The 13338-nt window shown below is 37.9% G+C and overlaps 1 protein-coding gene across 1 annotated transcript in view; it reads left to right on the top strand.

The window, feature by feature from the left end:
- Positions 1-13338, top strand: part of CLRN2 (clarin 2) — a 67663-nt gene that overhangs the window by 38034 nt on the left and 16291 nt on the right. The window contains exon 2 of the mRNA XM_044062190.1: positions 11865-12044. Within this exon, the coding sequence (XP_043918125.1) occupies positions 11865-12044 (180 nt within the window). The remainder of the gene's footprint in view (positions 1-11864; positions 12045-13338) is intronic.

Genomic DNA, 13338 nt, shown 5'->3' with positions numbered 1-13338 from the left:
CCTCCAGCTGGGAGACTTTCTTAATGATCTGTGAGTGGGGGATTGTGTCAAAAGCCTTAGCTAAATCAAGATAAGTGGTATGTACTGCTTTGCCCTCATCCAGGATTTTGGTGACATTCTCAAAGAAGTCCACCAGGTTTAATAAGCTAGATCTATCCCCGATGAAACCAAAGGGTCTATATTACATTGTCGAAAGCCGACAATACTGAATCTGATATTGCTGACACAACAATAGCGAACATTCAGAATATCGAATGTGTAAACGGAAATCTCCGTAAGGGGAGATTTCTGTTTACTTCAATGTAGTGCAGTCTCGGAGTTGGTATATTTAAGTAGCGGGGGTGTGGGAGGTGCAGGGGGCTTGCCCCCTGCCTACACCCTTTAGTTTTTCTTTTCTTTTTTTTTTTTTTAATTATTTTTTAGGAACATTCAATGTTTTAATAGTTCGATCATTAAAGGTCGACCTTTAGTGATTCGAGCTATTAAACATTCGATGTTCTAATATAGACACAAACCAAACTGGGTCGGGTCAATTGTTTGAAGGTTGCCTGTGTCCTTGTTGATAAGGTCCATGGCCTTGCAGATGAGGCTGGTTAGAATTATGGGTCAATAGTTTCCTGGGTGAGTTGCTGGACCCCTTATAAGCAAGGGGGGTTACTGATGCTGTTCTTCACTCTGGTTAAGGAGAGTGCCAAATGGTTCCACTAGGTCTTGTTTTAGATTGTTTGGTAAGCAACCTGGGATGTTATCTGGTCTCATACAGGCCATGATTTTGGCCTTGGAGAACACCTGTATGTCCTGTTCTTTGGAGATACTCAGTAGAGGACTGGTGTCAGGAATATTTTAGGGCATGGCTGGTGGGGACAGGGGGGTGACGTTATTGCCAAATCTGTCAACCAGCAGATTGGCAATTTCCTCAGGTTCAGTGTGAGTGCTACCATCCACTATGAGTTTGACTTGAACCAAGTCTCAGTGTCTGCACAAATGTCAGCATCCTCCAAAGTTCCAGGGAGTGCAGTTTACTGTTTAGGCTCCTAGCATTAAGCACCGTGACCTTGATTTTGTCTCGAGTGGATTTCTTTACATCAAAAGTTTTGCTGTTTTGACATTGCCTAAAAAAGACACTATTGGGAAGGCAAGCATCTTTGCCAGCATCCAAAAGCCTTGAGGAGACAGGTGAAGTCCATCTCTGGCAAATCAGCATGGTCTGTCGACCACATCTTTCCAGGTTGTCAGACACCAAAAGCTAAGCCAATTATTGAAATCAATTATTTTTTGTCTGTATTGTGGCATCATCCTAGATGAAGGCAGAATGTTTCTTAGGGCTAGGGACATGCCTGCCTGGGACACATAATCTGAGAGTTCAGTCATGCCTGTCTTCATATAGTCCAGAGAGGTACATCTGAAGTCATTCACTCCAACATGCACTATGACAGAGTCATAATAATTGTTGCTGAGTGACTTGAGTGTATGCATGATTTGATGGATTCTGGCACCTGAGAGCCATCTGACTGTGACCTTCTCCTTGTCCAACCTGGTGAGGGCGACATCTGTGTGTCTCACTATTGAGTCACCTATGACTAGGACATTAGGTTTTGAGCTGTTTTGCCTTAAGGGCTTAATCATTGAGACACTGATATGTGTGCTTGTTATATGTAGTGATGGTTTATGTTCATGTAGCAGTATTTGTAGACTGTTTGTGCTTGGGAGGTCTCTGGTCTTTTGGTAGGCTCTTAGTGAGTACCTCCACTTATGTAGGTTTATGTGTCTTGATCTTATCTTGTGTGAGTGGAGAGGTGCATGTGCTGACAACCTGTTTGATGTCTTGTTTATTGTTACATGAGCGGACTGATTCTAGTTTCATGGTATAGTTACATCTCTCACATACTGTATTTGTTTGCTTTAGGAGCAAGTGGTTGTCAGTATACATGAGGCAATTGGTACATTGCCTTAGGATGCCCATATCAATCAGGCTGGATGGAGAAATGCTGGGAAACTGACTGCCCATAATAGCAGATAAATCTTAAGCACTAAGTTGTGAGAGGGCAAATTAGATCAGCTATTGCTTTTGGGATTAACAGGGGGGACTTACTCTATAGAAGATCAGTGATGAAAAGTGGGTAACGCTGCTCAGTGTTCAGCTAAGTACCCTGCAGGGCAGAAGTGCACAACTACATTGCCCGCAGAGCAGTAGGGAACCTGGGAGTGTTTCACTGACTGCTGTCCAGGGAAAAAAAATAGTTTCTATGCGTTTATGTCTGTACAAGGCACTGCTATCCCCCTTGCATAATGTGCAGCTATGACCTAATGCAAAGCTTATATGCAGATGAAATTAAATAGTTTTAAACTAGTCTGACAATGGAAAATTGCACAATGATCCTTCCTCCAGCAATCGCCAGCTCAGACAAGGCTACATCCATACTCTTCTGCTACAAGGGTGCAGGGGAGCCCTTCTTAATGTAAGATGGCTGGATTTGATTTAAAGTGTATGAAAAGCAGGTTAAATTCAGCAAGTTCATAGATTAGTACTACGCTAACTGCCCTTGCAAGCCATTTTAAGCCTAACCAATTATCCGCTGTGAGACTCAAACCCTGCATCCTGTATTTGTAAGGCAAACACCTTAACCATTAGGCCACCCTCCCAACCCCTTAATCAGCCCTCGCAAGTCTCGAACACAGGACCCTGCACACCACAGCCACAGTGATTTACCTCTAAGCCATTTGCGCTGTCTGGATCTAGTCTATGTTAACTAAGCAATATTTCAGTGCAAAACAAGTGCAGGTAATAAGCAGGCACAAATAGTAAAAGCAGTCAAAAAGACACAAATTAATGCAGTAATAGAGTAAAATACAAATGAAAAAGTACAGATATCAAAATAAGCTTAATTTCTTGTTCTTAGCCTTGGATGGCTTGGATTCAAGTAGAAACACTCTGAACCCCCTGGCAAAGGACACCAAATGCAGAGAAGCTCTGGTTAATTGAGCTAAAAACTGTGCAAACACGAGGCTTATATACAGGTGAAATTAAACAGTTTTAAACTAGTCTACCAATAGGAAATCACATAATGATCCTTCCTCCAGCAATCCCCAGCTCAGACAAGGCTATTCACACTATGGAAGATGTGAATTCTGTAAGAGGAGTTTGGAGTGAATTTACATATTATTCCCCAAGACATAAACACTGGGCTAAGCTAGACAGAATTTACATTTCAGAGGAACATGTGCATTTAATTAAAGGTCATGATACGCACCCAATAACTATTTCAGATCATGCGCCATTAGGAATATCTTCTGAAAATATAGCTAGGGAGTGGCATAAAAATTAAGGTGGGGTTTAGAAATACAGTGGAAATAAAAGAAAGGGAGCTATTATCAAGAAGTAACAAGAAAATTTAAAATACTGCATAATAGGGGGAATCTCACAGAACAAGAAGAGGATCAACTGAAGAATGCTAAGCATAAAATAAGGGATTACCTCGGTAATATACACAAGTTTAGAAAGACTGCTGCTAAGCAGCTGTTTTTTGATAACAACACTAGAGCACAAAACCTTTTAATACAATGACTCAGGCAACAGAAAGTAGAAAGGGCTGTCATCAAGCTTAGGGAGCCAATAACAAGGAAGGTAACAAGAGATCCTGTTGAGATATCAGAAATATTTGGAAATTCTATGATAATCTGTATAAAGCAGAGAAATATGGAAATCAAGAAAAGATTCAAATGGAAATGTTTATGGAAGATTTAAATATGCCAAGGTTAGAGGTGGATGAGGCTCAATTACTAACAGGCTAGGAGGAGATGAGACAAAATTGTGACGTATAACCAATCCACAGGAAAGTCCCCAGGAATAGATGGTATTCCTGTGAAAGTTTGGAAGCTAGGAAGGAAAAAACTGATAAAGAGCGGGAAGGTTTTGTTTAACAGTATTTTAAGAGGAGGAAAAGTACCAACATCCTGGAAGAAAGCAGTGGTAGCTGTAATACATAAGGAGTGTAAAGATCCATCAGATCTAGTTTCATACAGGCCCATTTCAATACTAAACCATGATTATAATATGTTCATCTCTATAATGGTTAAAAGAATGACAAAAGTAATGTCAGAATTGATAGATATAGATCAATGTGGTTTTGTGGAGGGTAGGCAAACATTTCACAACTTTAACAGATCACTGATGATCCAGAGGGAAGCAGAATGTAAGAAAATACTATTGTTGTTGGTGAGTCTTGATGCACAGGAAGCATTTGATTGAGTAAGCTGGGATTTTATGAGCAGGGCAATGGAAGCATTTGCATTTCCTGAAAAAATTATAAGGTTGATTAGGGCATATATGAGAGATCAGAGGCAAATATTAAAGTGGGTGGGGTCCTGTCTGATAATTTCTGCTTGAGAAAAGGAACTAGGCAGGATTGCCTTCTTTTCCCTTTGTTTGCATTATATTTAGAACCATCGGCAAAGAAAATAAGGGACTCAGAAATTCAAGGATATAATTGGTATGGTAGTCAAGAGAAGCTTGCTCTGTTTGCAGATGATATCATTTTATACCTGACAAAACTAGAAGGAGATATTACAGTGCTGTGGAACATTTTTATACAGTTTCAAATCTTTTCAGGATGCAAAATTAATGAAGCTAAAACAAAGGCAATAGCGGTAAATTATGTACCCACATATGAATTGGTTGGACAATATCCATATTTATGGGGATATGATAAGATGAAGTATTTAGAAGTACAGATTAAAAATTATTCTGTTGTGGCAGATAAGGATATGTGGGAAGAGACTAAAAAGATAATACAAAAACTGAGAAAATGGAAGCTTTGTTATATGGATATGGATAGTAAGATAAAAGCATTTAAAATGTTTTAGTCCCATTAGTCTTGTACACAGGTGAGACATATTTTTATCAACCAGAGGAGAAGTTGTGGCGAGCACTTAATAAAGAGTTGAAGGACTTTATCTTGGAGGGAAAGATGGCAAGAATCAAGTGGGATAAGATGAGTTTGCAAGTAGAACAGGGCAGATTGGTATTACCAGATTTGGGGGGGTATTTCAGAGCTACACAGTTAAGGTTCCCATACATAGCACAAGCAGAAAACTATAATTCAAAGTGGAAAGGATGATGATGAAACAGGGGGGAAGCTCAAGAAACAAGGAGAGACTGGGCTTCTGGATGTAGGTCTTTAAGGAGAATAATAGTAATTATACAGAATATTATATCTATAAAGAAGCAGAAAGAATCTTAAGAAGTAAGCCAACACGGGAATGTAGAAAGGAAATTCTGCTGATAGGGATGGCTGCAATTAAGGATATAGACAACAGGCAAGAGGGAGCTGGAATTTATTGGAGAAAACTGGCAAAGGAGGCAAAGTATTGGGAGCAAATAACTAGAGAGAAAAAGATGATAGAATGTGAAGATGCCAAGAATTTATTTGGACTGCAGATTAGAGATTGTCTTCCCTATCAAGGACTGAAATCAGAGTATAGGCAAAGAGAAAGAAATAGGGGGGGGGGGTCCTAAATGAAAGACCAGCACTGGTAGAGTTTTTAGTTGAATCTAGAATAGAAGCTGCAATTAAAAAAGGAATGATTAGTACAGGATATAAAATATTGCATGATAACTATAAGAATCAATCAGCGGAGATTAGAAGGGATTGGGAAGAGAGACTGAATAAGCAATTCATAAAGAAACAATGAGAGAATATACATATGTCTCTCAAATATGCAACAAACTCTGGAAGATTTAGGATTTTGCTTGTAAATGTTTACATAGATATTTTTATACCCCAAGTAGACGCCAGATAATTTTTTTCTCAGGTAGACAGCAAATGTTGGAGGTGTGACGGTGAAGAAAATGGTAAGTGGGAACATATTTTCTGGGAGTGTGGTAAGTTGGCAGACTTTAATTATTCCCTGTGAGATGCACTGTCATAGATGCTGAGTGGGCAGATTGGTGTGACAAGGGAAATTATTTTTCTGAGCTATGATACAGAATCGGAACTGCCTAGACATGCCAAGGCCTTGCTGTGTCTAATTATGATGACTGTCAAAAAAGCAATTACTAGAAAATGGAAAGCAAAATATAAACCAACTCTACTAGAAGTAGTGAATATACGAACAGAGATAAACCAACTGAAAGTGGGTCCTTTAGAAAGGGGTAGGAGCAAACTATACAGGAAAAAATGGGAATTGTTGGAACAATACATACAGGGGAGGAATGAGGTTTAAAAGAAGGCAGGACTTAAATGACGTATGTAATGTTTGACTGAAAATGATTAGGTAGATTATAAGTGATGTATAATATTTGCAACTGGGAGTGTATCAGTTTGTGATGTAAAGTGCTTGCAACTAGGATTGTGTTGGTGTGGTTTATTTTCATGGATATAAATGTATGATTACCTATGTCGTAACTGATGGTTTAATAAAGATGCTTTTTGTTTAAAAGGGGAGGGCAGGAATGGAATAATTTATGTAACGTTCCTTAGGTTATATGATATATAGCAATATATGTGAAGAATAATGTTTGTAAACTTGAATTTGTTAATACATTTGATTACTTTCTTATAAATATAAATTCGCCTATGTCACAAGTGATAATGCAATAAAAATGTTTTAAAAAAGTCTATATCCATACTCTTCTTCCACAAGGGTCCAGGGAAGCCCTTCTCAATGTAAGATGGCTGGATTTGAGTTCAAGTATATAAAAACAGGCTAGATTCACCAAGTCTGGATCTAGTCTATGCTAACTAAGCAATATTTCAGTGCAAATAAGTGCAGGTAATGAGCAGGCACAAACAGCAAAGCCCATCAAAAAGCACAAGTTAATGCAGTTAAACAGTAAAATACAGATGATAACATGCAGCTCAAACTCAAAATAAGCTTAATGTCTTGTTCTTAGCTTTGGATGGCTTGGATTCAAGCAGAAACATTCTGGACCTCTGGAAAAGGACACCAAATGCAAAGCAGCATAGGTTAATTGACCTTAAACCAGAACAAAGACACTTAGAATAACAGGCACAATATGCCTTCAACCAGCTATTCCCAGCTCAGAAGGGCTGAGGCTACCCTCTCCTCCCACAAAAGAGTAGACCACAAAACCTCTTAATGTAAAATTACTGGCCTGAAGCCCAAGTGCTTAAACCAGAACTAACACACTTTTAGAATAACAGGCACAATAAGCCTTCAACCATCAGTTCCCAACTTAGAAGGATATAAGCTACCTGTCCTGCCACAAAAGTGTAGACCATAAAACTTCCTTATGTAGGATGACTAGTTTAAAGCCCAAGTGCTTAAATCAAAACTAAGAGGCTTAGAATAACAGTTACAAGTTAATCAGGCTAGTAACAAGCAGTAAAACTGCAGCAGAATAAATGCAACTGAACACTTTTAAGAACAAGCAGTAAAAAGCAAAATAAAGTAGGAAGATGCACAGACAGAATCAATGCAGTTGAATAAAGTGCATTTTGTAAGTAAGTGGGAAGGGAATAAACAGAAGATAATTCAAGTTTAAGAGAGCAAGGGGGCAGGCCTTCCCAGCTGATCTCTCAGTACTCAGTAGAATGAGCTGAAGAGATGGGACTGGGAGGAATGTCCAACATCAGATTAATAGTAGGGGCGAGCAACTCAAAAACCACCAAGTTTAAGAGTACAAAGGCTGGGTGGAAAAATCAAATGCAGACAGAGATCAGCATTAGTTGGCAGAGAACAGCAAGCAAGCTAAATAAGTACTCCAGTTAAAGAGGCCTCCAAAATTTTCTAGTCAAAGAGGAATGCTGTTTCTCAGCTCCTCCCACTAATTAGCTGGATGGTATTCACTGTCTGCAAAGGAATTCTTTTCTAACTGATTCTAGCAAAGACCTCTTAAAACTCCAACAGAACAAAAAACGTAAAACAAAACAAATGTAACATAAGAAAAAGATAAAAAAAATAAAAATAACCAAACCTTAATGAAAAACTTCAATTCAAAATCAAATACAGACAGAGATTAGCAATAGTGAGGCAGAGAACAGCAAGCAAGCTAAGTAAGCACTCCAGTTTTCTGCCGCTTATGTTAATTAACTGCTTCCTGTAGTCAGAGGCAAAATGTTTTAATCTTTTCACCACTATTTGTCCATTTTGTAACTTTGAGCAAGTTACTTAACTAGACAGTGCTTCTGGGTCACCCTTGAAAATTGACACTTTGTCCATAGGCCTTACTTAGTTAGCAAATACATAAAATAATATTTAAAATGTGTCCCTTTTTGTGTATCATTATTTTTGTCTTTGTCCAGCACTCTTGAGCAAAGAAACTGAAAAGTATTTTGGTCTGTTCTTGTAAAATTAGTAGCTTCTGGCAAACTGTTGTAGGTTATGGTTACTAAATAATGACAAGCATGCAAGCTTCAGATTTTTTATCCTTCAGAAAATGCTTGCTATCAACTTTCTAATTACATAAGAGAAATATTTAAAAGCTGTTCCTGATTTTGTTTCTTGTTTCTGATTCTTGAGCTAAGAAGTTAAGAGGGCAGAGGGGAGTTACATTGTCAGCAAGTTGAGCTACATGTATGGATCATTATTTATGAATTTATTCACACACTTGACTTCAAGCAAATTTCTATGTATGTGTGTGTATATAGAGGTGTGAGTGCATGTCAGTCAAAGGCAAAAGTATTAGCAAGGTAGTAGGTAGAATGAAGTAATGATAACTGAAAAGGAAGAAATGCTAAAGTTGTTCATCACTGGGAATTTGTAACTAGAGATGCTAACAGTAAATATGATAATAATTTACTTATCTTTTGTGTCTGTCGGGGGCTGGAGTTTTACAACTTACTCTCAAGTTTTGAAGAGTTGGGTGTGTGGTAAAACACAGTATATTCCAAATGCTGTATAACGTTTTTGTTGTATAAATAGGATAAAAGGAAAGTTTTATGTTGCAACCAAGTGACTGTTCTGGCAAGCAAAATGAGACTGTTGAGTATCAAAAAACTTTTTATAAGGATATAGTCCACAGTTAAAGCACTGCCTGAGCTTTCTTTCTTCCTTCCTAGTTGTCAATAAATGTGTCATGTTTTGCCAGTCAGTTCTACATTGTGCAGGATGGTGTAGCACTCTGCATTTTGCAGATGGAAGTTTGACTAGGACTGCAGTTTCTTTAATTCTTTTGCTTCTTGGTGTTACGGATTGTATGGTATTCATAATGCTGCAAGTCTGCTCTTACCTGTACCGCTTGATTGATTGATGCTGATTGGAGATGACTGTGTTTTTTGAAGGGGCAGTTTGCTTGACTTGCCAATCTAGGGCCTAGGACTTTTGCAACTTGAATTATTTCTCCCAAGAGTCTTCAAAGGTTGAACTGTTTATGTGGTAAAGCAACATTTTAAACATGCTGTGAGCTTCTTCCCTAGTTGTTAGTAAATGTTCCACATTTTGCCCATTTGTTCCACCTTATGAGAGGTAGTATAGTGTTTCATATTTTGAAGATGACTGCAGTTTCTTTAAATCTTTTGCTTGTTGGTGCTGTGAAACAACCATACTAAACTATCTGAAAATAAAGAAGCCTCAGCTTAAGAATTAAAAAAAAATACAGTTTTAATTATATCAGTCATTAAAACTACACATTCTTAAATTTTTCTACTGAAACTTGTTCATAGACAGTTATAATAACATTCAAACAATTATACCCACATAACTTAAAATCCTGTCAATACAAAAAAGTATTCATATCCTGAAATGGGTTATTACAACCAGATAGCCTCTTTTAGAGTGCTACCTGTACCTGTCAACTGTCCCTTTTTTGCAGAATGTCCCTGATTTTGCTTCAAATGTCTGTCCTGTCCCTCATAACGTTTGTGATTTTCTAGTATTCACTCATAACAGTCAGTTAGTAATGTTAGTCGTTTGAGTTTTATACTTCTTATGGTTTAAACATGCATATTTATTGTTTCAAAACATGAAGGTCTAATAACTTTTTAAGTATATTAGAATAATATTTAAAATTTGTTCCTGATTTTATCCTCCCCTGTTATTTTTGACTTTGTTCAGAATTCTTGACCAAATAAGTCAAGAGGTATGGTTCTACCCCAAAACATTCAGATCTAAATTGTTTCTATTAGTGTAATCTCAGCAGAAGAGAACAGAGTACCAGGTGGTTCATGTTGCTATACTTGCTTGGTACAGTCTTTGTCTTTCTCACTGCTGTTTTCCTTGAAAGCGCTAGACAATAACATATTTATTTATGGTTGGCACTGTGTGTCAGTTAATTCATTAAAATTTTGTATTCTGACTATCTTTATGCATAAGAATCATTAAGTGATTACAATCATTATATCTTGGAGGACCTGATGCTGTAAAGTGATCTTTTGATTTTTTTTCCCCCAGAATCCACTTCAAGCTCCCTTTATAACAGTCATGCTAATCATAAGGACATTTTTTAAACTGCCAAGTAAATAGAATGGCAGTAGTATGGGACATAGGCATGTTACACAAATAATGGAACTTCTGTTCATTTTCACCTTTTTGCTTGCATTACACTGATTGGCTTTCTCAAAGCAGCTCTTAACTTTAATAATAGTTGTAAATTCTCAGCAAAATAAACTAGCCAAACTGCATGCTTAAGGCTTCCAATATTTTAGTTCAAGTGCAGACAAACCCACTACCACAGTTTTTCTGATGTCAACACATCCTTTATAACACAACAGCCCACCCATGCGTGTTTCTACTTCAAATCAAAGAATTTTTAACAAACATTTAAATTAATTTGCTATTCACAAGTAACTGCAGTGAGAAGGTATGTATTTTGTTTTGAATGTTGGCAAAATGTCCTGCATTTATTTAAAAGTATTTCCCTTAAAATGCAGCATGGAACAAAATAAGTCTGACCTTTTCTTGAATTTGGGTTAATGATTTTTTTTTTCTCTAGGTGCAGCGGTTAGCGTTGTCACTTCATAGCAAGAGGTTCTCCAGTTCGATTCTCGGCTGGGGTGCCTTCTGTGCGGAGTCTGCATGTCCTCCCTGTGGTCGCGTAGGTTTCCTCCCACATCCCAAAGACATGCAGTAGGTGGATTGGACACTCTAAATTGGCCCTAGGTGTGAGTGTGTGCGTGTGTATGCCTTCTATGGAAGGTTGGGCGCCGGGCTGGCAACTGACACCGTAAAACTCCACTGCCAATCATGAGCGGACAGATGATCCGCTGTGGCGACCCCTAACCGGGAAAAGCCGAAAGAAGAAGAAGATTTTTTTCTCTCTAGTAAGGCACAAATAACTTCGTGTGTGATATTTTTCCACCTCTGGTGTATCGGTAGCTACACCCTCGACTTGTTACACCGTAGCATACCTACACTTTATCCAAACCATAATTCTTAAGCATGATCAATTAGTACTTTTCTGTGTTTTGAACACTGCCAGGATTTGTAAGATTATGACATTCACTGTTTTCCCTCATAACAAAATGGTCTTTCATTTCTAACAATGGATTATGGGTGAGTTATTACCATGTATTCTACACTTTATTGGTATGGTGTTTTGGTGTGTTTTTCACATGTCCTACATGCCCCAGCAGCTAGCTTATGTGCCCCTATTGTGCCCCAACAAGAAACGGAAGCTGCAGCTGCCACTGCTGAGAATAACACTAATATGTTTTGTTTGTACACAGATAATGTTTGGGAAGAAATGTACATTTTTTGAAATGTTAGATTGGTGGGTATTAATACCAAGCAGAAATTTCAAACTGCAGCATAATTTCAATTGTCTTCATTAGTCTAGGCTTGAAGGCTTATATTAATCCACCACCAATCTCCCATAACAAAAAAAAAATTGTTATTCAACTGTATAAAAGAAATAGCAGAATATGCACACTAGATGAGATTATTTTGTTCTTCCTTTCCTTTGCCAGTCTTCCCCCAGCTGGTGAAAAAGCTGAATGCAGCACTCCATGTAATGATCATCCTTTTCCTCTGCGTGGCCATTGTGTTTGCTCTGGTGAGTTTTGGATTCTGCATTTACAATGCAGTGAAAGTCCCATATCGATCTGTAAGGGGGCCAAAAGGCATACATCTTTGGAACATAGTTGCAGGTACGTATTTCTCTTATGAGTATAGGTAGCTCTCCTAAAGAATGTTTATAATGCCATGAAATGGAAAAAAATCTCATGTCTAAACAGGCATGTTAAAAACAGCATACTAACAAAGGTGATCATGTTTTGTTATCCACACTTGGTGATACGTATGGCACAATGCTTCAGAACTCAGAATTCTGAGACTAAAATCATGGTATTGAAATAATATTTTGACAGCTAATCTCCCCACATTTCTTACATGGGGCTTTACTTCAGAGCCTCTAACATTATTATTCTTACCCCTGAGTTACTACAGCTGTAGAGATAAGAATTACTAGTCACACAGTTCTGAAAGTTCAGTCTCTGAATTCTGTTTTTCGGAATTCTGAGATCTGGATACAAGTATGACTTCTTGCCAACACATTCATATATATATATATATATATATATATATATATATATATATATATATATATTCACATTTCTCATTTGTCTCACATATTGAAATGTAGCAGCATCAGCTGGGTCTGAGCTGCTCTCACTATTTTAAGAATTATTCATGGAGATTTTTTTCATATTGTCATATAGCACATCAGTCATGGATGTTCTTTTTTTTCCTTTTGATTTTTTCTCTTATTCTGCAGATGCTGCTTATCTATTTACTTTTGTTAATCAGGTTAGTTTTAAGGGGAGTCTCTACGTGGTATTCATTCTGATTAGAGGTAGTCTGGCCAGGACATTGGGGAAGCCCCCCCTTTCATTTTTCAACAAGTGTCATGGGGTCTATTACATCTAGCCATTACCAGCAGCTCAGGCAGATGAGGTCAAGGTTTAACATTTATCCAAAAACCACCACCTCCCTTATTCTCCACCACATTATTACTTTGGAGCAGGCATGCAAGTATTTAATGTGGGACTAGTACCCTCAAACTACTGATTTTCCAAGAAAGAAAGGTTAGTGTGTTACCTGCATCACCACTGCAACTGCAATATTATTCCAAATAGTGATCACAGGATTTTCATACAATGAATGCACAACATAATAAGCACTGTACAGAAGCACTGCACTCAGACTACAGCCTAATATTTAAAAATGCATATCAAGTTCCACATAGTGTCCATACTCTTCCCAAACATCAAGCAAAGCTCAGTAAATACACATAGGCAAGACAAACTAAAAATATAAGCATATCATAGCGTTGTCGCCTCACAGTTAGACGTTGCCCGTTCGATTCTCAGTTAGAGCATCTTCTGTGTGGCGACATGCGTGAATGGGCATTCCTTCGTTGAAGGTTGTGCGTTACGCCCGGCA

Source organism: Protopterus annectens, chromosome 2.part1 (genome assembly GCF_019279795.1).
Source record: "Protopterus annectens isolate FY-2018-M chromosome 2.part1, PAN1.0, whole genome shotgun sequence".
Classification (NCBI taxonomy): domain Eukaryota; kingdom Metazoa; phylum Chordata; order Ceratodontiformes; family Protopteridae; genus Protopterus; species Protopterus annectens.
The sequence above is the reverse complement of the archived record's forward strand: the minus strand, read 5'-3'. Positions and strand labels throughout refer to the sequence as shown.